The 24,629-nt window shown below is 46.4% G+C and overlaps 1 protein-coding gene across 1 annotated transcript; it reads right to left on the bottom strand.

Moving 5' to 3' along the window:
* On the bottom strand, positions 1–24,315 carry RUBCNL (rubicon like autophagy enhancer). Its single transcript, XM_065895922.1, has 13 exons — positions 23,778–24,315; positions 20,427–20,509; positions 19,757–19,967; positions 15,778–15,879; positions 15,261–15,321; positions 14,328–14,457; positions 12,217–12,362; positions 10,681–10,745; positions 5,261–5,499; positions 4,126–4,187; positions 2,366–2,519; positions 1,312–1,402; positions 1–122 (listed from the first exon to the last, which is right to left on the bottom strand). The coding sequence occupies exons 1-13, from the start codon at positions 24,313–24,315 to the stop codon at positions 1–3; spliced, it is 2,004 nt and encodes a 667-aa protein (XP_065751994.1).
* Positions 24,316–24,629: the final 314 nt, after the last annotated feature.

The following is a 24,629-nucleotide window of genomic DNA, read 5'->3' as shown; positions in this document are numbered from 1 at the left end:
TCAAGGGCATGATGTCGCCACAGAGGGCAAACTTTCCAAAAGTCTTCTCCTTGCTGCGATCCTCGCACACCGGGGGCACTCGGAGGCCTGGAAGCACTGCTTGTGAAAGCAAGCCCTGCATGCTGCAAGCAAGGAGGACAGCCGTCAACTAACAGGTAGCTGGTTTTCTCAAATATGTACAGACGCTTATCCCCATCCCGGGGAGAGAGGGGATCTGAACCCAGAAACCAGAGTCTTCCAAAGAGAAGTCAGGCAGGTTGAAACTCAGAGGGACTATAAAGTCCCCAGTAGGTCATGAGGGCCAGTAGAACATGAGGCTCAGACAGCTTGATGTCATGGATGCTGCAGTGCCTCCCAGATCTGTCCAAAGACCACCCCCCAGGGTGCTAAGAGTGCATCACCACATCAATGGCTGATGGCTCAGGAGGAAGCATCCCTTCTCTGGAAATGGCCCTGACTAAAGAGAGCTGGATTGATCAAGGTCATGCCCCCTCGCTGGCCCCAGCCCGCATCTAGTGACTGGTCAGTATGAGGTTTAAAGACCTGGCTGGCTCTCTTGTCTCCAGTTTGGCAAAATGCCGTAAAACCATCCCAGCTCCCCTGAGATGCACTGAGTCTTCATGGCTACCCCACCACAGTTCAACTTCTCCCTCTGCCCAACCCTGCTGCCTTCATACTCTCGCAGGTGTTGAACCTGAGAAGTGCCCTAGTGAACTTGGGATTGACTGTGATTCAATTACAAAACAGGGGGGCAGCTGGGGCTTCCCTGGTGGCACAGTGGTTGAGAGTCCGCCTGCCGACGCAGGAGACACGGGTTCCTGCCCCGGTCTGGGAAGATCCCACATGCTGTGGAGCGGCTGGGCCCGTGAGCCATGGCCGCTGAGCCTGCGCGTCCGGAGCCTGTGCTCCGCAACGGGAGAGGCCACAACAGTGAGAGGCCTGCGTACCGCAACAAAACAAAACAAAACAAAACAAAACAAAACAGGGGCAGCTGTACCTTGCCCTGATGTAGAAGAATTGGGGGACAGGCCAAACAGGGACCACCTCCTCTCTCCAAACCCTGTTCCATAAGACATCATCCTTTAGCTCTGCCCCACTCAGATTCTCCCCCCTGTGCACCCAAACCTTTATAGGCTCCAATTCAACACAGAAGCACACACCAGCATTATTATACTTTAAAGAAATAACACAGTGCTTTAGTTATTAAGCTGTTTTTAAGCTTAAGTTATTTGTGCTTAAGTCATCAAACTTAACTTTGCACTTAAGTTATTAAGCCACTATAAAGCTTAAGGTATTATCGCATTATGATACCTGAACATCTTCTACACGTCGCGGTCTGAAATGGGAAGATGACAGCTGTACTCCGGCAAAATTCACAAATGAAACCCTTTCCTTGACACAGCTGTAAGAATAGGAGTCAAAAAGTGAGAGTCCTCATTGGTAATGCTTCTCCTGACGCAGAAGCTGCGTTACCACTTTCACAGAACTTTATAAACACCAGTTTTTTCCCCAGGTATTGAAATCTTTTATTCTAGCATCCCCCAGATTGACTGTGGAAGTAACAAGTTTCTGCATTTAAAACGCTTATATAAATTCACGAATTGCAATTTTCATAGAAGTCAAATGAAACATTCTGCATAGGACAAAAGATATGCCTATGCAACATATCATATTTGCACAAGGCCACTGAATGTCGTGGACATACGTAACAATTAAAAAGCTTGTCTACAGCAGATGATGTAAAGATTTCAGCTTGGTATTCTATAAGCCAAGACTGTACACTGCTCTTACTATACAAGAGTTCTAATGACATACAGAGTTCTGTAAACATCAATGTTTAAATGTCTATGACTCTAGCCTCTAGAAGGAACGGGATGCTGTAACCTGCCACAATGGAAGAATCAGAACAATAAATGTGCATTTGTTTTGTCTGGAGAAATTACACATCAGGGCAGTTTGAGGCACCAGAGAAAGATCATGATTTTAAGTAGGATCTCATTTTGTTTCTGATAGCTCCCCTGCAACTTGTCAGGCTCTGAAGACACAGAGGTCCTGATCGACTGGATCCTGAGTCTACACAGCTGCATTTGGCACGTCAGGGCAGATGGGAGTCGAGGGAGGCCCCCGCACAGCGCTGGGCGCCCAGACGACAAGTCGGTTGGCCCAGGCTTGCATCCCAGTAAGATGCTCTTGGTCTGGTACTTAACAGCTCTGAACCTCATTTTTTCTCATCTGCAAATAGTGTTGCTGGTACTTTCCTCAGAGATTGTGAGGGTTAAACGAGGCAAGTGCAGAACACCCTGCCCAGGCCTGGCCACAGAAGGGACAGTTCAGGGATGCACCCACCAGGGCAGACAAACCTCACCTCACAGCTGGCCACGTGCGCGAGGGAAACTTTCAGAATGTCCTTGAGCAGGGGCGCCAGCAGCCCTTTCTTGACCCGGACCAGGTCCTCCAGGGAGAACAGGTTAAGCTCATCAGTCAAGTGTCCTGGCACCTGTTCAAACTCCTTTAACGTGCTGCCGGAAAGGAAACCAAGGGGAAATCAAACCCACCTGACACAGGCAAGGGCAGAAACAGGGGGGTGCTTTTTCCTGGCACTCACACTGAATATTTTGAATTCAACTTTTTAAAAAATTGCCCCAGGAACAAGTTAACTTTACTCCCCACTTTACATTTTGCCAATCTGCTTGGAAGCCAGGAAGTTAAAATTCCATAAACACCGAATTTCAAAAAGCTGAACAAGAAAAGTGTCTCTGGCAGCCTGCCCATGTGCACGTTGAGCAAAAGAAAACTGAAAATTTGTTTTTCCAGTCCTGCAAACGTGTACTGAGATAAAAATTACCACTTGATTCATTTCCACTACATTTCAAGTCCATCAGCATCACTGAGTGATGCCTCAGGAGGGTTACTATGACTCCCAAACCACTGGTCCAGCACTGAGATTAAGATGCAGGCATCCAGTGCTTCCCTGGTGGCGCAGTGGTTAAGAATCCGCCCGCCGATGCAGGGGACGCGGGTTCGTGCCCCGGTCCGGGGAGATCCCACATGCCGTGGAGCGGCTGGGCCCGCGAGCCATGGCCGCTGAGCCTGCGCGTCCGGAGCCTGTTGCTCCGCAACGGGAGAGGCCACAGCAGTGAGAGGCCCGCGTACGGCAAAAATCTCTGCTAAATTCATGCCTGTGCCTTTATGGACATGGCCTTCAGAAGTTCATCCTCAGGCTATACCCATGGATGCGGTCGGAGATTCAGCTAAAGCTTAGTGCTTTTTTTTTTTTTAATAACAAAAGATATTTAAAATGTATGAGGTGTTCAGTAATAGGACAATACTTAATACCACATCATAGTACAGACTCTAACACAGCCAATAAAAGTTGACATGCCTCTCTATCAGCATAGCAACACTCGTCACAACAAGCAAAAGAAAGCAACCCAAGAAGGGTGGATGGGTCCACAACAGGTGGAATATACATACAATGCAGTGTCATTCAGCCTTACAAAAGAAGGACATCCTGACACAGGCCACAGCGTGGGGTGAAGCTCAAAGACATGATACTACACGAAATAAGCCAGTCACAAAATGACAAAAACTGTTTGATTCCACTCATATGAGGTACTTGGAATAGCCAAAATCATAGAGGCAGAAAAGAGAAGGGTGGTTCCCATGGGCTGGGGGAATGGAGCTGGGGAGATGGTGTTGAATGGGTACAGAGCTTCAGTTTTATAAGATGAAAAGAGTTCTGTGGATGGATGGTGGTGATGGTTGGCCAGCAATGTGAACGTACTTAACCCCTTAACTGGACACTTACAAAGGGTTAGGATGGTAAATTTTATGTTATGTGTATTTTATCGCAATTTAAAATAATGATAATAATAATAATAGCCCACTGGTTAGAGCTGTTCCATCCTTATACTGGTCCATTCTTCTTAACATGTTAAATTCCCTGCTAGTGAGCTAGAAGGCTTCGCAACACTCAAGAGGGGCTCCGCATCCCCAAGGAGAGTCACAAGGTGATTGCTATGTACTGGAGGAGCTGGGCCTGGAGGCACAAAGGGTCAGCAAGTGCGTGGGGTTATCAGACCTCCCATTCACAGGCCCGCCCGCCAGCCCAGCCAGCAGTAGCACCTTTCAGCAAACCTGCAGGTCTTCAACAGCTTCCTGATATGAAATAGCTGCTCCTGGATTTCCTGATGTGAGGAACCAAACAGGGGGAAAAGTAAATGTGATAAAATAACACTGGAGGATGTATGTACACGTGTAGCTGATTCACTTTGTGATACAGCAGAAACTAACACACCATTGTAAAGCAATTCTACTCCATTAAAGATGTTAAAAAAAAACCACTGGAAATGTACAAGTCAAAATTAAATGTTATTTCTAACCTTGAAATGCTACAACTCTAGAAAATAAGCTTTTGAAATACACGGTCTTTATAGCAGGGGTTCATTACTGAGTCCAGAGATCTACAGAGGGTCCAGGAGGGACCCAGGTCTCGGGGAACCTGAAGCTTATACAATGTTGGGGGCCTTCTTTAAGAAAAACACCAAACTATATACAAAAGGATGAGGTCCTGCGATTTGACACACCATGGATGAACCTGGAGGACATTATGCTAAGTGAGATAAACCAGACACAGAAAGACGAAAACTGCATGATCTCACTTGTATGTGGAATCTAAAAAAGTCAGGTACATAAAAGCAGAGACTAGAAGGGTGGTCCCTAGGGGGGAAGAAGTGAGGGAAATGGGGGGATGCTGGTCCAGGGTACAGAGTTGCAGTTACGTAGGAGAAGTCTAGAGACCCCATGTATAGCATCATGACTACAGTTCACGAGACTATATTAAATACTGGAAATCTGCTGAGAGAGTAAATTTCAGGTGTTCTTACCACACACACCCAGCAGGTAACTGTGTGTGGGGACGGATATGTTCATTAGCTTGACCAGCAATCATTTCACCACGTATACGTATACCAAATCGTCATGTTGTACACCTTAAACACATACAATTTTTATTCAAAAGAGAATAAAATTCAAAAGCTAGGTATAAATGAAAACTACGCATAAATGTGAAATTTGGTTTGGGACCACGGAAAGAGCCCAAGCAGGCGAGGGTCTCTGAAGCATAAGCTCCATCCGCTGGATGGTAAATCCGCCCCTTTGAGGGTCTGTCTGGATGCCCTGAGCTGGGGGAGATGTCCATTTACTGCCACAGGACCCGTTCAGCCACTGGACTCCCTTCCCCGGAAAGGCAGTTGCTCACCCTCACTCTGTCCAGCTCCTTGGCCTTCGTATACAGGCCGTGGCCGACGTGCAGCAAGTTGAAGATGGGCTGGTGCCATATGCTATCCAGCAGCCGTTTGGAGAAATTGCTGACATAGTACCTCCTGAAGTCCCACATCCTGAGGATGCGGGCAGGGATGCACGACTCCGCGTACGAGTGGCAACAGTCACAGAAATACTTGCCCAGGTATTCGCAGTACCGGAGCCGCTTCACAAATTCTGCAGGACACACGGAAGGATGAGCACTGATCACCTGACGCTGGAAACCCACCCTTGCCTGTCCCCGCCTCCAATTCCCTCCCAAGGGCAAGACTCAGCTCGCTGTTTTCACGACGCTGAAGCCGTGCTGGGGAAGCTCTGGCAGACACCGGAGGCCTTGAGTCATGGCCATGCATGAGCTTTGCTTTTGTGTAACAGATGTTGGGAAATAGAACCCTCCCGAAACACTCTTGGATTTGGAAGATGGGCCTTTTAAACTGACGTGTGGTCAAAAGAATATGAGATTCAGGGTCTGGGGATTTGGTGGGAGTCCAGTCTCAACCCCTTACTGGCAGGAAGACTCTTATAAGCCCGAATCTCTTCGGGCTAACTGTCCTGAAGCCACGAAAACAACTCAGAACTGGATTCCGTGATATCACACATATGAAAAATGCTTTGGAAATGATAACGCACTCTGTGTAGACTGTTAGGAAGTAGCACCCCAAAGAGTTCTTGAATAAATCAGTGAGGAAAAAAATAAAAACACGCACAAAGGCTGGGAATACATAGGAAGAGGAAACACAGCCAGTAAAGATGTAAAAAACACTCAGTCTCAGTAACACAGACATGCATATAAAATGAGTGAAATACTTGGCTTTGCCTCAGACTGTCACACATTTAAGAGATCCAGAGCTGGTGAGGTGTAGAGTGGTGGGCACTCACTCACAGGGCTGACAGGAGAGGCTACCTTTTAGGACATTTCCGTGATACAGTTCAATTCTTAAACATGAGGCAGTAATCTTAATTCTGCAGCATTAGACAGAAATGCTAACTTACACGTGTGGCAATAGAGAAAAGCGTTCATTACAGCACATTTATAATAGATGCGGGGGGCGATCTAAATATCCATTAAGAAGCAACTGGTTAGATAGATAAGCATGGCGCACTCAACAGTGAGATGCCCGGGGGTCTATGAAATACAGGGAAGAGTGTGGGCAGTGGCCGTGCAGGTATAGGTGTGTATAATGTGATCTGTATTTTGTTTTTAAAAATAACCTCACACAGTCCGAAAAAGTGCCCACCAAAAAGCCATCACTGAATACTTCTAGAGGGTGGGGGAAAGAAAGGAGTTTTGCTCTTTGCACTTTTTAATTTGCTAAAATGAACATGCATTGCTTTTGGAAATATTGTTAATAGAACATATTGACAAACAAAAGGTATAGAAATTAATGCAACCAATACCTGGGTGCCCACCCCCTGGCTTAAGAAAGAAAATGGCAGTTCAGTTAAGCCTCCTGTGCGCTCCTCCCTCAAGACTAGGGTCTAAGATGAGCCGAGGGTGACCTTTATCATTCATGAAGGAAGCTGATTTTCTCCTTAGGGCACATCACAGCCTTCCTGTGGTTAGGAACACTGGACAGCATTTCAGCACTATGCTTGGGGGCCATTTTAAACAGCTGAAACCATCCCAAAATGCAAAAACGTAAAAACACATGGCACTAAACAAACTGTGAAAAGGACTTGTTTACAGCATGAGAGCTGAAACAAGGAGGCAGAGCTGCCTTGTTCAATTTCAGCTGAGAGCGAGTGCGTCGGGCAACTCACATTTCAGGCGACACATTTTTCGGTGCTTTGCACATACCTGTGAATGCCTGTGCAAACACCGTGAGCACTGATTGTGGAGTCACAAGTAAATTTTAGGGAGTAGGCAAATTTGCAAATACGGAATTCGTGAGTGATGAGGGTCAACAGTAAGTACATATGTACACACGCTATTATCAAACTCTACATTAACATATGACACTTCTCTAGGGTTGACAAATTATTTGTGAAGAACTTATTAAGTGCTTAATGATTCATGTCTGAGCTCTCAAATTTGAAACTTTGAAAAGTCTACTGTACTGTGTCTACTTCCCACCTTGGATTAAGATCTCTAATATGAAGAATAATGAGTATTATTTTGCGTATGATAGGACCTCAACGCGTTTTATATTAAACGGGAAAAACACAGGGATATCCCGGCCCCTGAACTCTAGTTTCCTGATCGAACTTAGCAAGATGCGAAGACAGAGGAGGACAGAAGGGGCCAGTGCATTTTCCTGTCAGAGTGCATCTTTCTCTAACATCTAAAATCCTAACGTTTCAACATCCAGCCACTCATTCACCAAATTTCATTGAATACATACTAAGCATTATACTATCAATACAGAATGAATTACGTCCATCTCTTTTGGTTTCCTCAGTCCTTGAATTAAAACAGAACAAAACAAAGCACCCTAAACCAGCGGTTCTCGACCAGGAGTGATTTTCCCCCTAAGGGACATTTGGAAATGTCTAGACAACTTTGGCTGTCACCACTGGGGAGCTGCTAGAGGCATCTAGGGATGCTGCTCAACTTCCTACAACTCACGGGGTAGTCTCCCCCATGCCCCTCCCAACAACGCACAGCATAGTCTCTCCCACCCCATCCCCCACACATAACAAAGTCAGCAGCACTGAGGTTGAGAAACTCTGCTCTGAACCACAGTCGTCCTCATCTCAGGAAAAGTCAGTGTCATAGAAAAAAAATAAGAGGGAAAAATTCTAGAACAGCGCTGTCCAACAGAGCTCTCTGTGAGGACAGAAACGTTCTTGATCTGTGCTGTCCGATACAGTCACTACTGGCCAGAGGTGGCTGCTAGGCGCTTGAAATGTGACCCGTGTGCTTGAGAAACTGGATTTTTTATTTTAATTAACTTTAATTTTCAGTAGCCGCAGGGGCTAGTGGCTACCATACTGGACAGTGCAGTTCTAGCATAAAGCTGACTAAAGAGAAATAATGACGAAATGCAATGTATGAAACTTGGTGGACAAATTAGCTATAAACATCATCTTGAGGACCACGAACGAATCTGGACTAGTATTAGACAACATTAGAGAATCGTTGTTCATTTTCTTTGGTGGGATAACTGTTCATCAGCCTTATTTTTAGGACCTGCTAAAGGGTAAAATACCATCCTTTCTGCTGCTTACGTTTCAAATGATTCAGTTTGTGTGAGATCGGAGGAGAGTAAGAAGATACGACAACTAAATTGAGTGTGGAATTCTGGATTGGACCCTGGAACGGATAGTGGTCATTAGTGGAACCCAAATAAACACTGTAGGTTAGTTACCAGGATTGTATCAATGCTAATGTATCAGTTTTAATAATTATACTATGATTATTGTAAGGTGAAGGGTGGGTGAAGGGTATATGGGTTGTGCCTGTACTATTTTTGCAACTCCTCTGTAAGTCTAAAAATATCTCAAAATGAAAAGTTAAAATTATCCTAAGAACTATAGGAGGTTCACGGGAAAAGTCCGAAATGATTTCCACGGTTGCTAACGCTCCTGCCGTCTGTGCTCTGCCTACCTCTGTGGCATGTTGTCTGATCTTGTTCCTACTCTCCAGTCATACAGGACTTCTTTGCAGTAGCCTTGGGCCCTTTACATATGGTGACCCCCCAAACCCGTATACACACACACACACACACACACACTATCTCTCCCCCTCCCCCTCCCCTCTCCCTCCCCCTCCCTCTCTCTCTCTTTCTCTCTCTCTCTCTCTCTCTCTCTCTCTCTCTCTCTCTCTCCTTTGGGGACAGTCACTTCCTTATGAAACCTTTCACTCCCAGCCCCCTGAGCCCAGACTAAGTTCCCTGGCTTAAGTTCCCATAGCACTCTTGCCTTTCTCTTTTGTCGCAGGCATCACCCTGTTATTTACTTGGCTGATGACTTCCTGTCAGCAAGCTCCATGAGGGAAGGACCATGCTATTATCAGTGGTGCAGGCCTACGTCTCCACATGTGAACAGACTCTGGGAAGTACTTTAAAAGTTGGTGGAATCATAGGCACGCATTCACACTTTCTGAGTCATGCATTCAATATTTACTGAGGTACCAGGATACAGTGGTTAACCAAAGAGACATGGTCCCCACTAGACCAGCGGGGAAGAGGGTCATTCAAAGAAAATTAGTTACAACTGTGATGCATGGCAGGCACTATCATTCAGCATGGCAGAAGGAAGTTCAGATAGATTTCTGCTTTCTATTTTTATTTCTTGAGGTGGAGATGCTCAAAGTCTTTTTCCTTCCAAGATTGCCTATCAAAGGAATGCTTTCCCACAAAGCTCCTTTCCCAGCCTTCTCAGGTTAGACCTATGGATGCCTTCACAGCAAAAAACAAGTGATTCCCAGTCTCAAGAGAGCAACTCGCCTTTCTGACGGGGTGAAACCTAATTTTCTAGGCCCTGGGGCCACTCCCTGAAACCCTCTTAGAGGAGTCTGGCTAGCTCCTGCATAAGCCATTCAGTCATTCAACAAATATCTTCTGAGTCCCAACTGTGTGCCAGGTACGCTTGTAGGAGCAACAGATAAAGCAATGGATAAAACAGACCACATATCTGTCCTCATGGAACTAGAGTCTTCTGACGGAGACAGACAATAATAAGAAAAATCAGTAAAATAGGAAAGAATATTTTAGGGAGATAAGCGGTTGAATAAAAAATAGGAAGGGGAATATAAAGTGTGTATGTGTGTGTTTGTGGCCAGGAGGGTGGTGAGGTGGACAGTTTCGATAGGGTAGCCAGGGAAGATCTGTGAATGAAGATGGGACGGAAGGAAGAGAACCAGTCAGGGGGACGCTGTAGGGAGGGCATTCCAGGGAGAGAGAAGCACAAATGCAAATCCCGGAGTCAGGAGAGAGCCTGCCGCCTTCAAGGACCAACAGGGAGGACTTGTGGCTGGAGCTCAATGCCCGACGGGGAGAAAGTTAGGAGATAAGTGTCGGAGAGGTAATGGGCAGTCACAGAGCCTTGCACGTCACGGTGGCCTCTTCATGAAAGAGAGGGCGGCATCATGAAACGCCTATAACTTCTCATCAAAGGCATCTCTGACAAAAACAATGCACCGCCCAACTCTGATGTATAGAGGGATAAACAGGAAATATAAGAATTGGTTATTTGGGGGTGCTTTTTAACTTACAGTATTTAAAAATGCAAGGGTATGGACATGAAATTATGTAAATTTCATTCACATGCTTATGAATCAAATCATTGTTGAACAGAAGATTTGTTGCTGTGTAATTATTGCTTGTATGCATTTGAGAGAAAAAATATACCCATACTTACGTTTTAAGAAAACAATGTTATCACCTAATAAGCAGGCAACCCATTTTCCATACTTACTAGGTTCTATCGGAGTTCCACAGCCAGCACAGAAAAAATTTTGGGCCGCTACCATGAGATCCCTCCTGAGGGCAGAAAATGATTAAGAGTTACATTTCAGAAAAGGCCAAGGGGGATATTTTTCACTGATTGGAAGAGAAATTGACATCATCATACTTTTCTTGGCATGGGGGCTTAATTTTATCATTTTTCATTCGGGAAAGAAATAGAATTATTCAGTAGAGTTTTCTAGTTGAAATCTCTCGGTCTTTTAAAAGCCCCTGCTACCACCAAAGCAGAAGTCGGTATCACGAGTAACTATTCCACCGAGGGGTCTTTAGAGACTTCTCACTGGGCATACACAGAATTCTCTCTCCACGGAGAACTAGAGGCACGTAATACACGGGAGAACGTTCAGGGGTACGAGACATCAAGAGATGATGCACTCGGGCAGTTTACAGATGGACCCAAAGACATTTAGATGAATAAGAGGTAATATAAGACAATGCCATCAAACATTTTTGGTGAAAGATAGTCTACTGAAGTGTTTGCTATTGAACTGTTAGTGTCACAGTTCCACATGGGATTTTGGAAATATGGAGAAAGTTGTAAATGTTTAATACAGTTTAGGGTCAGCAAAAGTGGCCACGGTAAAAATATGTGGAACCCTACTCATGTGTCTTTGAGAGGACCCAGGGAAACCCCAGAGGAAAGACATCCCACACCAAGGGAAATGACCCCTCAACAAGGCTTGGAGAGGGGGCTCTTCGGCCCAAGCAGCCCCAGAGAACTTCCTGGCATTCTCTTGAGAGAAAAAAATAAAGTCAGTCTATAAGGCACCGCCACAGGGAAGGCAATGACCCTTACCAGTCCCCTCATAACACTGCAGTCTGTACACTGAATTAAATACCAACCAAGAGGAATGAAAAAAACTGTATTTCGTTACAATGTCCCTTTGTCTACAATGCCATCTAGTCTCAGAATAAACACTACTTTAAATCATTATATATATTTATATATAATGTATTTATTTCCTTTTTTTGCACCATCTTGGTTTTTTTGTCTTTTAGGATTTTGTTACTTCACAGAGAACAAAGATGTTTTTATTTGCATTCTGTTATGTTTCTTAACTATAGGTGCGTTTTTCAAGATTAAATTTTCCTTTAAAAAAAGTAATTCATTGATTTTTACTTCACATTGCACTGGAAAATAGTGGGCTAGTCTTCAAATTATCGTGTGTAATTTTTAAGGCTCCCTGTTAGCCACTTAATACGAGCCTATTTACTTTTCAATTGTTATGTAACGTTCATAATTAAGGACACATAGTTAAATTCTCAAGTTGTCAAAACTTACAGAACCCAAAAGCCCATGATAAACAGGGTGCCAAGAAAGCTAACTCAGAAAAATATACCCAACTCTACTCTTCCTAAAACAAATTCTTCTTTGTCCCTTGGTATATTATTTTTTGCCTTCACCTATTTTCAGAACGAGTCAGGTGGGACCCCTAACAACTTGTTTTAACTGGACTGGAGGGTCCAAGCAGCAACCCAGACTTACTTGAGTGGTGGATGAACATTAAATATGATTTGAAACCTAGGGGGCGCCCAGTCTCCAGTGCCTCTGATCCTCGACTTCAATTTAATTTCCTGTACTATATCCGTGCTGGATTCAAAGTCTTTCTGGACACATTCTTCATTTACAACCTGCATAAATAACCCAGAAGAGGATTTAGGAGCAACAGGCATATTTCAGGAACTGAAATAAAAGAACATTCAGGGCTTCCCTGGTGGGGCAGTGATTGAGAGTCCGCCTGCCGATGCAGGGGACACGTGTTCGTGCCCCGGTCCGGGAAGATCCCACATGCCGCGGAGCGGCTGGGCCCGTGAGCCGTGGCCGCTGAGCCTGCGCGTCCGGAGCCTGTGCTCCGCAACGGGAGACGCCACAACGGTGAGAGGCCCGCGTACCGCAAAAAAAAAAAAGAAAAAAAAAAAAGAACATTCAAATGTGTTCCCAACATTAAAATTTACCTTGAGAAATGAAAACTGCTTTCATCTGAACTAAAGGACCTGGGCAGAGCCTTCCCTGTGTCTAAAACCCTCTGCAGGAGACTTGCTTAAGACACCACACAGCTGAGATCACTTTGCTTGGTATTTTTCGGTTAGTTCTTTTGTTTCCAGACTTCAAATTGCTGTAAGTAGGTCAGTGTGACCTGGAATGCTTTCCTGCACAGCAGAACCTTACCCTGCCTAGTCAATAGGCTGACAAATGGTGCGGATCAGAATCCCCTGTTGTAGTCAGACTTTTCCAGAAGCAGCTCTCTGCAGACACTTCCCGGCTTATACAGGTGCAGAGGCACCTCTCCCTACCATTATACTTTCCTCTTAGCATCTAAAATCCAAACTCCTGAACTTAGCATCTATGCCCTCCATAGTTTGGTCGTTTTCGAGCTTAATTTCCAAGGAAGATTAAGATTAACTGTCCCCAAAACACACCCAGCTACACACAAACACACGTTTTCCAACCACACCGAATCACTCTGCTCAAGAAACACACCATGTGGACTTCCCTGGTGGAGCAGCAGTTAAGAATCCGCCTGCCAATGTGGGGGACACAGGTTCAATGCCTGGTCCGGGAAGGTCCCACATGCCGCGGAACAACTAAGCCTGTGCGCCACAACTACTGAGCCTGCACTCTAGAGCCCGCGAGTCACAACTACTGAGCCCACGAGTCACAACTACTGAGCCCACATGTCACAAGTACTGAAGCCCGCGCGCCTAGAGCCTGTGCTCTGCAACAAGAGAAGCCACCGCAATGAGAAGCCCACACACCGCAACAAAGAGCAGCCCCCGCTCACTGCAACTAGAGAAAAGCCCGCCAGAAGAAACAAAGACCCAATGCAGCCAAAGATAACTAAACTAATTAATTTTTTAAAATATTAAGAAAAAAAAGAAACACACCACGCGGACTTCCCTGGCGGTCCAGTGGTTAAGACTCTGAGCTTCCACAGCAGGGGGTGCAGGTTTGATCCCTGGTCGGGGAACTAAGATCTCGCATGCCCTGTGGCATGGCCAAAAAAAAAAAAAAAAGGGAAACACACCCCGCACCTCCCTGTCACTTTTGCTGCAGCTGCCCTTTGCCAAGAGTGCCCTTCACGTACCCCTACCTGCTACAATTCTGCCTGGCCTGACACTTACCTTGAATTCTGAGATCGCCTATCAGCCTTCCCAAGTTCCCCTGATGAAATGGAACACTGCCTTCCCTGCACTTCCAGAGTGCTTTTCTCCCACCCCGACTTTAGCCTCTGCCACAGAGTCCTCTGCCGCGGTGGGTGGCCTGCTCGGCAGGCAGTGTGGAAGGGAACCAGCCTGGGCTTTCAAACAAGGCAGCCTGGGGCTCGACTCCCGCCACTCTACCACTGACCAGCCCCACTGAGGGTCTGGAACTAACACTTTAAAATTAAAATAACAGTAGCATCTACCTAATAGGAGACTTGTGAGGATTAAAACATGAATTGCTAAGCACAGACCCCGGTGCATCACAAGCGCTCAATAAACATCAGATCCATCAGCACCCAGCAACAAAGAAAGACAGAAACATCTGATGTGAACAGCAGGCAAAATGAGAATTCAGGAACCTTTGATTCAAGGTCAACTTCTGTTGATACTTACTATGGAGCCAGCTGCATTCAGGGAGCCTGCCAGCTGATAATTAACTTCTGACATCCAGCATTTCTTGAAGAGGTGGTATAACTCTTTGGCTATTAGCTCAGCCGAATTGAAGTTTGGCTCATAAACGACACTAAAATGTAAGAGATGCAAAAATGGAACACTATATTCACGAGGAGTGTTTTACGGTCTTGTGCTTCAGGTTTTCAACTATCCTTCCCTCTCCAAAAACCAGAGGAGGTGTCATACGACAGACCGTGCATCTTACCGTGCCCACCGACGGTTATCTTACTCGACTCAATGCCTCCACGCTCAACAGGGCAGCTTGTGTTTGTTGAGGGTACCAAGGGGAGGGGTGGTGAAAAGAGCACCAGATGTAGAGTCAGAAGACCTGAGCGCAAAGCCCTACCTCTGCTCTTTAACAGCACGGCGTCCTGAGGCACATCTCGTCCGAACCTCAGTTTCTGCATCCATAAAATGGGGTTTAAGAAAACCCGCCCATCCCACCCATGAGGATTAATGAGAATGTGTACAAGAGTCTTTGAAAGGGGCTTCCCTGGTGGCGCAGTGGTTGAGAGTCCGCCTGCCGATGCAGGGGACACGGGTTCATGCCCCGGTCCGGGAAGATCCCACGTGCCGCAGAGCGGCTGGACCCGTGAGCCATGGCCGCTGCGCCTGCGCGTCCGGAGCCTGTGCTCCGCAACAGGAGAGGCCACAACAGTGAGAGGCCCGCGTACCGCCAAAAAAAAAACCACTTAAAAAGAAAAAGTATTTGAAACACTCTATAAACACTGTAGGAACTTTAGTAGTGATGGCTTCATTTCTAAGCAGTAATCCTTGTTATTGGAACTGGCTGAATTTGGCCCAAGATGTCAGAGGCCTGGGGTCTACGGTGCCTCAGAGGTGATGGCCCGGGGGTCTGTGTGCAGATGATACCTCTTAGAGGAGCTGCAGGAACATCCACAGGTCTCTGTGGTATTACTGAAATCTCCAAGTTCTGTGGGAAAATCAAAGAAAGGGTAGTGAGGTCTTTTAATCTGTTTCACCTCATCGTAGTCAAGTTTATGAGAACACAGAAAGAGCTGCCTGCATCTCAGAAGGGACCAATTATTCAGCATCTCCATACTTCACATTCTTTTGTGTTTCTACTATGAGACTACAGCTAATGACCAAAGATGGGATTTCAAAATAGGCCCATCTGAAATTTCATCAAAATATAATCGAGGCGCCAAACAGATATCAGACCATAACGAGCACCTGCTTTTGCATTCAAATCTACAAATGAGATGAGAGATTAATATCGAGACATCTTATTTTTTATATCAGGGACATTGTCTGATCTTGGGAGGAGCTTCTCTGAATGCCACGTAAGGTGGTACTGTGTGTGAAGAGTGCCAGTATGTATGTGGGGAGGAGGGTACCTAGTCACAGATCATGAGTTTCCGAATCTTACCTACGATAACGAATTCATCCAAGTCACATTTGCAGTCCTCTTTCATCACATCACAGTAAGTAGGTGTTTCAACCACTGGGCTGACCTGTAACACAGCACAACCTAGAAGAAGAAAGGAAGGAGATTTCACCAACAAGAAGAAAAAGGACTGCCCAACCTGCAACACCCAGCTAAATCGAAATTGGGGAATGAAAGGGCTAGTTGATTTTTTTTTTTAATTTTAAAATTCAGCTGTAAGAATTAAAAAGTACAGGGAGCTCTTTTTGTGGGGTCCATAGGAATATTCTGCCTACTTTTATGTAAGTTTGAAAATGTCCGTAATACAAAGTTTTACAAAATGAAAGAGGGGGAAAAACACTTTTTTTTTCACAGTGAGGCAAAGAGTATAGGTGACAAACATTGTACTGGGTTGAACATGTCCCCCAAAATCATGTCTACCCAGAACCTGTGAATGTGACGTGATTTGGAAATAGGGTCATTGAATTGTAATCAAGTTAAGCTGAGGTCGTACTGGATCAGGGCAAGCCCTAGACCCAATACGACTGGTGTCATAAAAAGAGGGAGATTTAGACACAGACACAGATATTCGGAGAAAGAACATCCTGTGAAGATGGAGGCAGAGACTGGAGGGATGTGTCTACACACCAAGGAACATCAAGGATCCCCAGCAACTGCTAGAAGCCAGGAGACAGGCGTGGACCAGAGCCTCTGGAAGGAACCAACCTTTCCAACAACTTCATGGCTGACCTCTGGCCTCCACGACTGTGAGAGGATAAATTTCTGTTGTCTTACGTCACCCGGTTTGTCATATTTGGCTACAGGAGTCCCAGGAAACGAATACAAATACGTGTATGCTTTTCTATCCCTAATACCAGTTTGGGGAATTATCCTAAGAATGTCATTAAACTGAGGGAAAAAAGTGAAAGAGGAAGGTTTTGATCACAAAGGAGCTATCTGCAGTCCTTTTAAAGTGTTAAAATATTGAAAGCTACCTAAATGCCAAAGAATTGGGAAATGATTTTGCAAATCACGGTATTACCTCAAGAAACACCCTCACTGAAAAATGTGATCATTGAAAAACCATTCTAGCTGGGGGACAATCAACTTCTCAGCTTGCTTTCCTCATGGGTTAAATGGGGACAATTTCACCCACCTCTGTGTTTCTCACACTCTTTCGATCATGGTCAGCAGTAACATACAATTTACATAGCAACCTAGTACAGGCACAAAAATAGACTTAACTGATAAAGTTCCAGGAAGCATCGCTCACCCTATGTGAAGTGCATGCTGATACTGTCTAGTTTTTTGTTTTTTGTTTTTAATACTCTCTTGATCAACCTGCAATTTGTTGAACGCCTGCCTTACCTCATGGGGTAACCTCTATGACCATAAATGTCACAAGAGTGATAAAAGATAAATATTTTTATCTGTGTGGTAGAAATATTTTAAAATTTCATTTCACATATTCATATTTTTAAAAATTTTCAGCTAAGGGCTTCCCTGGTGGCGCAGTGGTTGAGAGTCCGCCTGCCGATGCAGGGGACACGGGTTCGTGCCCCGGTCCGGGAAGATCCCACATGCCGCGGAGCGGCTGGGCCCGTGAGCCATGGCCGCTGAGCCTGCGCGTCCGGAGCCTGTGCTCCGCAACGGGAGAGGCCACAGCAGTGAGAGACCCGCTTACTGCAAAAACAAAAACAACAAAAACAAAATTTCAGCTAAGCATGAGCTTCCAGTCAACCATTCAACAAATATTTATAAAATATTTCAGGCCAGGCACTATATTGAATGCAAATATAAATAAGACAAATTCTAATCTCTCAAAGAGCTTAAGACCTCATGAGGGGGCTGAGACACCGACACATTTAACCACAAGAAAGCAAGGTGTGTGTCGTAGGCCTTCAGAAGTTCAGAGGTCGGGGGAGCCATGCACATAGATAATCACAGAGCATCCTGGAGCACAGCTTACGATTCATTTCCCATGAATGGTCCCTCTGCCCTGTGATACAAATCAGGGAGCACGCCACAGAGCTCGTACTGGGAGATTGCTTTTGAAGAATGAGAAGGAGGAAGGAACTGGTGTGCTGTTCCTGGGGAACCGGCAATCCAGGGGAGCCCAGGGAAGCAAAGGGAGGGAGGCAGGGGCTTATGAAAAATGTCTGCCAGTGAGTAGAACAGGCTAGTAAAACTGGAGCCCATGGTACAGCACAGGGAAGCAAATGGCGGGAGATGCCTGTTGGAGAGGCAGGGAGCAGGTGGACCCCAAAGGCTGAAATCCCAGGGTAAAATGTGGAACAAACTCAGCAGGCCATTTTAGAGGATTAGAAGCTGTGTTCTAGGAGAACAGATGTGTGTAGAATAAACGAGGGGAAAGAGGCTGAAAGTAAAGAGAGAAAACCAAAGACAGCAAACATACACGGAGGACCTAGATGCAGCTGTTACAGAATGACTGGCCAGAGGCTGCTGTGATGGTCCAGGTTAAAGGTGGGACTGGGGCACAGGTGGTAGGATGTTGTGTTACTGTTAAGTCAGAACTGATTTTTTTCCCTTGTAGAAACAGGACGGAGCATGGGTATGAGGAAGAAGAGGCACAGGTAGAGCCCCGTGTACAGGAATACGAACCCCTTCTTTTCTCCCCACGGGTGGCCTCAAGGGGGACAATGGTCCATATCACATTCCCCGGCTCCCCTGGCCACCGCTGGCTGACCAGTTGTGGACACCCAGTCAAAGCAGGCCCAGCCAGGTGCCGTTCCCTGGGAATGTGGACTTGGGGTCCTGAAAGGCTAGGTTGAGCTGTGAGACCCTGACTGAGCCATCAGGGGGACTGCCGAGCTGAAACCAGATGCTAGGGGGAGGGTAGAAGTCTAGCCGCAGGAAAAGACTGCACGAAGAGAAGTAATGAGAAGCCACAAAACCCCAGAAAAGACAGATACCAGAGCTGCCTCTCTACTGGTCAGTTCTGTACTGGCCACCACTGGGTTCGATGAGGATGCTTTGTATCCTTTTTTTAACAAATCCCTGTAAATATGAGCGAGGTAGTATATTTGACATCTATTGATCGCACACCTGTTTTGTGCCAGGCATTGTGCTACACACGGAGCCGGTGCCTCCCTCGTCACTGGAAGGTTCCTGATTAAGATGCTAAGTAAAGGCAGTCCCAGCGAAAAGGAGGCTTTAGTTTTCATCTTTTTTTTTGAAAGGAGGGGGGTTGTAAGGGAATGATAGATGACTAGCTTAGACAAGTTAAGTTAGTTACCTGCCCACCAGGTAAACGTGTTCAACAGCTCCCAGGCTTGTGAAGCAAGCCCTTAGAAGAGAGGTGAAGGGCTGGGAAGAAACTGGGGAGATATCAAGGGAGAAGGAATAATGGAAAAGCATTGCAGCGGATGGAATCTCCCAGGAAGTAAATATAGAGAAAGAATCTAGGACTGAAGCAGGACTCAGACTTAGGAAATGGGAAGAAAATGGTTAAGTCCTAACTTCAGTTCTCAGCTTAGGTCCCCTCCGGTCCAGGAAGGCTCCCTGGATCCCAGAATAAAGAGAGATGCCCTGAGCCCGTGACTCGCCATGCCGGGCCCTTGCTTCTGTTAGCCCAGCGATCACGCATCCCTTTCTCAGCCTCTGCTCTGGCGTGACGGCTCCCTGGGGAAAGGAGCACATCCTGTTTCCTGCGGATTCCCAGCACCCAGCGCGTCATGGGCTCCTTGTTATTGGGATGAATGAAAGAGGTCTACGGGGTGGGGGGGGGGTGAAGGAAGCCTGTGTAAGAGGGATGCTGAATGACAAGACAGAGGAAGAGGGAAAGCAGGATGGTGCCCAAGAAAAAAGCACATCGATTTCATAACTGAATGGAGCACAGTGACCAATGCCAAGCCAAGCGGCAGAAATGGTGGGCATTGTACAGGTTACTCCAGAAGCTTTAGACAGAGGGGATGCACGTGGCAAATACAGCAGGAAGCTTTCTCATATTTGCCCCACTTGCCTTCAGAGCCACTGTCGGACGAAGCGGAAGAGCCGGATTCCTGCTTTATGTGGCTATAAAACATCACTTCCAAGTCTGCCGGCTCATTCCCGAGCGACCCGCTGGCCCCTCCTGTACTCCAGGTCTCTGTGTGCTGTTGACTCAGAATACTACACTTCATATTCTCCATGACTGAGATAATCATATCTGCGATGTAAAAGTGGGCATTTTCCTGCAGAAGAAAAGATGATCAGTTAAAATTCTCACAGGCATAATCAACTTTTTTTTTCCACTGAGGGTGTATTAGATTGAAAAATCAAGAAGTCGTATTTAAGCGGAGTTAATGCGTAGACATATAAATGTTTATTTAACTGCGTTATCATAGGTCATTATATCAAGTACAGCCCATATCTTCCAGAGACGGAAGATTTAGCCCACTGCAACCAAAAGATGACCCAAGTTGAACTTCTTGTGATATGAAACCCTAGACCGGTGGTGCCTCAGTGGGAGACCTCATTCATCAATCATGGAGAACTTCCCAGCTGAGTGCACACATTACCAATCAAATGCTGAAATGAAACTTATTTGCCACGTGTCATCCAGTGAAGCTTCCAGACTGAAATCAGAACAGCACGTTCTAGGGGATTACCGCTCTCGGTGGTTTTAAAAAGAAAAAAGAAGCTGTGTTCACCTTTTCTACATCCACAGGGAGCACGAATGCCTCTGGTGAGACGGAATTTGAAGAAACGGTTCTTCCACCGACTTGAATAGCACCTGCCAATACAGCAAGTTATTAAAAATAGAGAAAAAGAAGTTCAAAGGTTATCTGAGAACAATTCTAGGGAGTGGTTTTTAAGTGCTGTTTTAAAAATCAGCACAGGCTCTTCCCTGGTGTCCAGTGGTAAAGAATCTGCCTTGCAATGCAGGGGACGCAGGTTCGATCCCTGGTCGGGGAACTAAGATCCCACATGCCGCAGGGCAACTAAGCCCGAGCACCACAACTACTGAGCCCGCGTGCCGCAAACTACGGGGCCCACGTGCTCTGGAGCCTGTGCGCCATGCGCCACCACTAGAGAGAGAAAACCCACACACCACAGCTAGAGAGAAGCCCTCGCGCCGCAACAAAGAGCCTTCTGATGGTAGACCTTGCAGATGGCAGAGGGTCATCATTTCTGCAAGAAGCTTCTGGAGTAACTTGGGAGGAATCCTCAGAGAAGGATTCCCAGAGAGCCATGGGAATGGAGGAGACCGATGAGGAAAGAGGGTGGAAAGAGAAGAGGATCGTGGAATCTACCTACAGGAGATGCAGGGTGAGAAGGGGCAGTGTAGAAGCAGGGCCTCAAGAACTGTGGGCTCATTCCTCCAACTCACTGCATTTGACCTAAAACTTCCTGTTTACAGAAACAAAATCTATCTGAAAAAGGTCAGCGCTGCTTCTCTAAAACGTTCTTCCTCCAGCCAAGAACAAGAAGAAGATGCAGAGGATAAATTCAGCTGACTCATCCACTCTGCGTCCTTATTAAGCCACTCCATTACTGGCAATGAACACCACCAAGACAAAAATGAGGCCTGTCATGTGACATCTTATTGCAGCTTGTAAGGCAAACCATTTCTGTGAGAGCCATAAGCGCTGTTGTCCCAACCTGGTGAATCAGAACTAAATGGTACAGATGTTTTGAAGGCTTTACAGCTCTCGGGGTGGCAAACAGAGAGGCAAGCAGAATCCCTCCAACCCCTCTGCCTCGTCTTCAAGAAGTCCACTCTTGCATGAAAACTTTGGACCTCTTAGCTTCAGAAGCTGTCTGGGGTGGGCAAACTTTTCCTGAAAAGGACTAGGTAGTAAATATTGTAGGATCTGAGGGCCACACAGCATGCGTTGCAATTACTACTCAGTTCTGCCACTGTCCTGAGAAAGCAGCTACAGACAAAACAAACACAACGGTATTTGTAAAATCAGGAGTCTGGCGGGGTTTGGCTACAGGTCATAGTTTGGGGACCCTGAGGATAGAGGAAAAAGCACAGAGCAAAATCAGACAGTGGATTCCGGTTCCAGGCCCACCCCCACCCCACCCCACCCCACCCCCGTTCACCAGCTATGCCTCTGCAGTAAAGTTTCCTCATCCCTGGAATTGGGATAATTATTATTATTGGGATATTTACCTTATTAGGAAACTGAAGGAGATAAGGAATGTGAAACCACTTTGTAAACGTGTAGATCCTACGCAGACAAAAGGAATTGTTTCTTACAGCCCCAGGAAATGCTGACAGGCTCAGGTGTCTTTCCCTCCCAAATAATCTAAAAAAGGAAAACCCTGCTGCTGCCCTTTGAGAGGCAGCAGATCCAGGAAAATCCCAGGCCTTGTGGCAAATGCCTGCTCTCCCCACTGCTGCCCCCATATCAAAGAAAGAAAGAACCATCTCCCTCGGGACTTCTTTTTCTTAAGCCCATGGAATGAATCCCCTTACCAAGTTTAAGAGATACTCTCAAAAGACAGAGTGGTTTTTAAAGGTACTTAGATTGCTGGGAATCACTGTTTTTGGACAAAGCGGCTGGGGTGCCTGTTTTCTTTCTTGGAGAAAGGATAACTTGAAATTGCAGAACCACTTCCTGTAGAGGAATACAAAAAATGATTTGGGGCAGGGGTACACTAGGCCCTACAGGTCATCTTCCATCACTTTATAAGTTGTCGTGGTGGTGGCCTGCGGGAGAGAGGCCTTTCAATTTTCCGTTTTTTCCTCACTCTCCCCTGAGACAACCTAGTAGGAAACTAATTTCTCACTTTTCAACCAGTGGATTTACAAGTCACTCTTTTCCTGAGAGCTATCCGACCAGGTGAGCGAAAAGAGAAAAAAGGCCTATAGTCAGACTGTGCCATTTTGCTCAAATTTGGTTCTGAACTCAAACTTAGCCCACGGAGACTGTCCAAAATCTGCTCCTCTTAAACTATTAATAATATGTTAAAGATGGTCACCATCTTTGACTTTTCAAAAGTTTCAATAGAACAAATAAACCCCGTATCTTAGGAAAGTGGGAGGACTGGTTCCTGCTAGTGAGAAATAAATACACACACACACACACACACACACACACACACACACACACACACACAAAGGCAGGCAGCTTTTAAAACTGTTTTGAAAGAAAAAACTTCATTGACTATTTGAACAAGGATTCCAACAGAAATACACATTAATGCAAAGCGTGAATATAGGGCTTCCCTGGTGGCGCAGTGGTTGAGAGTCTGCCTGCCGATGCAGGGGACGTGGGTTCGTGCCCCGGTCCGGGAGGATCCCACATGCCGCCGAGCGGCTGGGCCCGTGAGCCATGGCCGCTGAGCCCGCGCGTCCGGAGCCTGTGCTCCGCAACGGGAGAGGCCACAACAGTGAGAAATGTGAATATAGCATAATGAGTATTTAAAAATAAACTAAGCATGCCACACATTTTAACAAGAATTGCTAATTTATTGACTCTTGAGTGGCGTTTGGTATGGATTATCCCATTTTAGGAATTTCAGTATTTTAGGAATATGTGTGTCACCTCATAGCCCTGGTTTTAACAGGAAAAGGTTTTCTCCAGTTTGGAGGAATTGTGGTTACTGTGTTTAAGTATTACTTTTTTTCTAGCCACACCCTGTCCAGGTAAATCTAACAGGGGAGGCGAGTTCCTCTCCTACCTCAGCACTGGTGTGAACCGGAGCCCACTCTGTCCGGACCACCTTCCATCACCACACTGAATGCAGAGCACTTCTGGTGCTCTCCTGCAGGGCACATACCTGCTCCAAGATGGCAGGTGACACTGATTATCAACTAAGTTGAGCTAAGATGACATTTCCCTACAGTCTAAGGAGAAGGGGAATCCTTGACTCCGCCCATCATGACCCATGGTGCTGGGCCAAAGACAGCATGAACTGAGCCCATGCCCTGGATCGTGGGCAAAGTGGAAACTCAGGAGCTTTTCCCTCGCGAGGAACACCTGGCCTCAGCCCCGGGCAGAGCTGGTGTGAGAACAGACAGGAAGGAGGGCAGTCCCCACCAGAGTTACCTGCATCAGTGGAAGCTGTCAGCTGGGAAGGCTTGAAAAAAGTATTGTCAGCCTCACGACACGGGGAGGCAGCCAAGTCAATCTTGGAGCTTGTGAACAGAGGCGTCCAAGGACAGCGTCCTGGGAGCACTGCCCGTTCTTCCTTTGAAGTAAGAGAGAAGTCACCGCCTTTTTCAGCTGAGCCCCGGGCAGAGGAGCTGCCCATGGAGTCCACAGTGCCCTTCGACAATGATGTCTCCACCACGGAGTCCCCAAGAGATAACGGTGAAGGGCCCAAGGGAGAGGCAGCGTCCCAGGCAACACGGCTCTCTCTGTTCCCCACTGCTGGCACCTGGGGGGGCAAGTCCTGCAGCTGTTGCTGCTCACACTGGGGGTTAATCCAGGCAGCTCTGTGCCTCGTAAACCTGATGTTTGATGCGCAAGAGAGGTGGTCCGTGTCCAGGAGGCTGGGCGAACCATCAATGTCGCCAGGGTCATTGCTGATTCCTTCCCAGGGGTCCACAGGAGAGGCCTGCCGGCCCGCCGACTGTGACACCATCTTCGAGGCTCAGGGCTGGTGTGAATTCCCTTGTGCTGTTGGATTAGGACCTTGAACTCACCACCTGGTCAGCTAGAGGGCTAGGGAGCTTACCTGCAATGAGCAAGAATCATTCACGATAAACAAGGGCTCGATCATATTTTTAACTCCAAATTCTTTTAAGGAAGCAAAGAAACAAGAAATAAAGTTTGTACTTCGTCCTATACAACACAGTAAATTCCGCTTGGATTAAAAAGGAAAAAATTAATAAATGAATCAGCCATAAAACTAGAAGCAAATGTAAGGGATATGACATTTGGATAGGAAAGGGATTT

The sequence above is a fragment of the Phocoena phocoena genome, chromosome 18, assembly GCF_963924675.1.
Source record: "Phocoena phocoena chromosome 18, mPhoPho1.1, whole genome shotgun sequence".
Lineage (NCBI taxonomy): Eukaryota > Metazoa > Chordata > Mammalia > Artiodactyla > Phocoenidae > Phocoena > Phocoena phocoena.
This window is presented reverse-complemented; position numbering and strand designations above follow the sequence as displayed.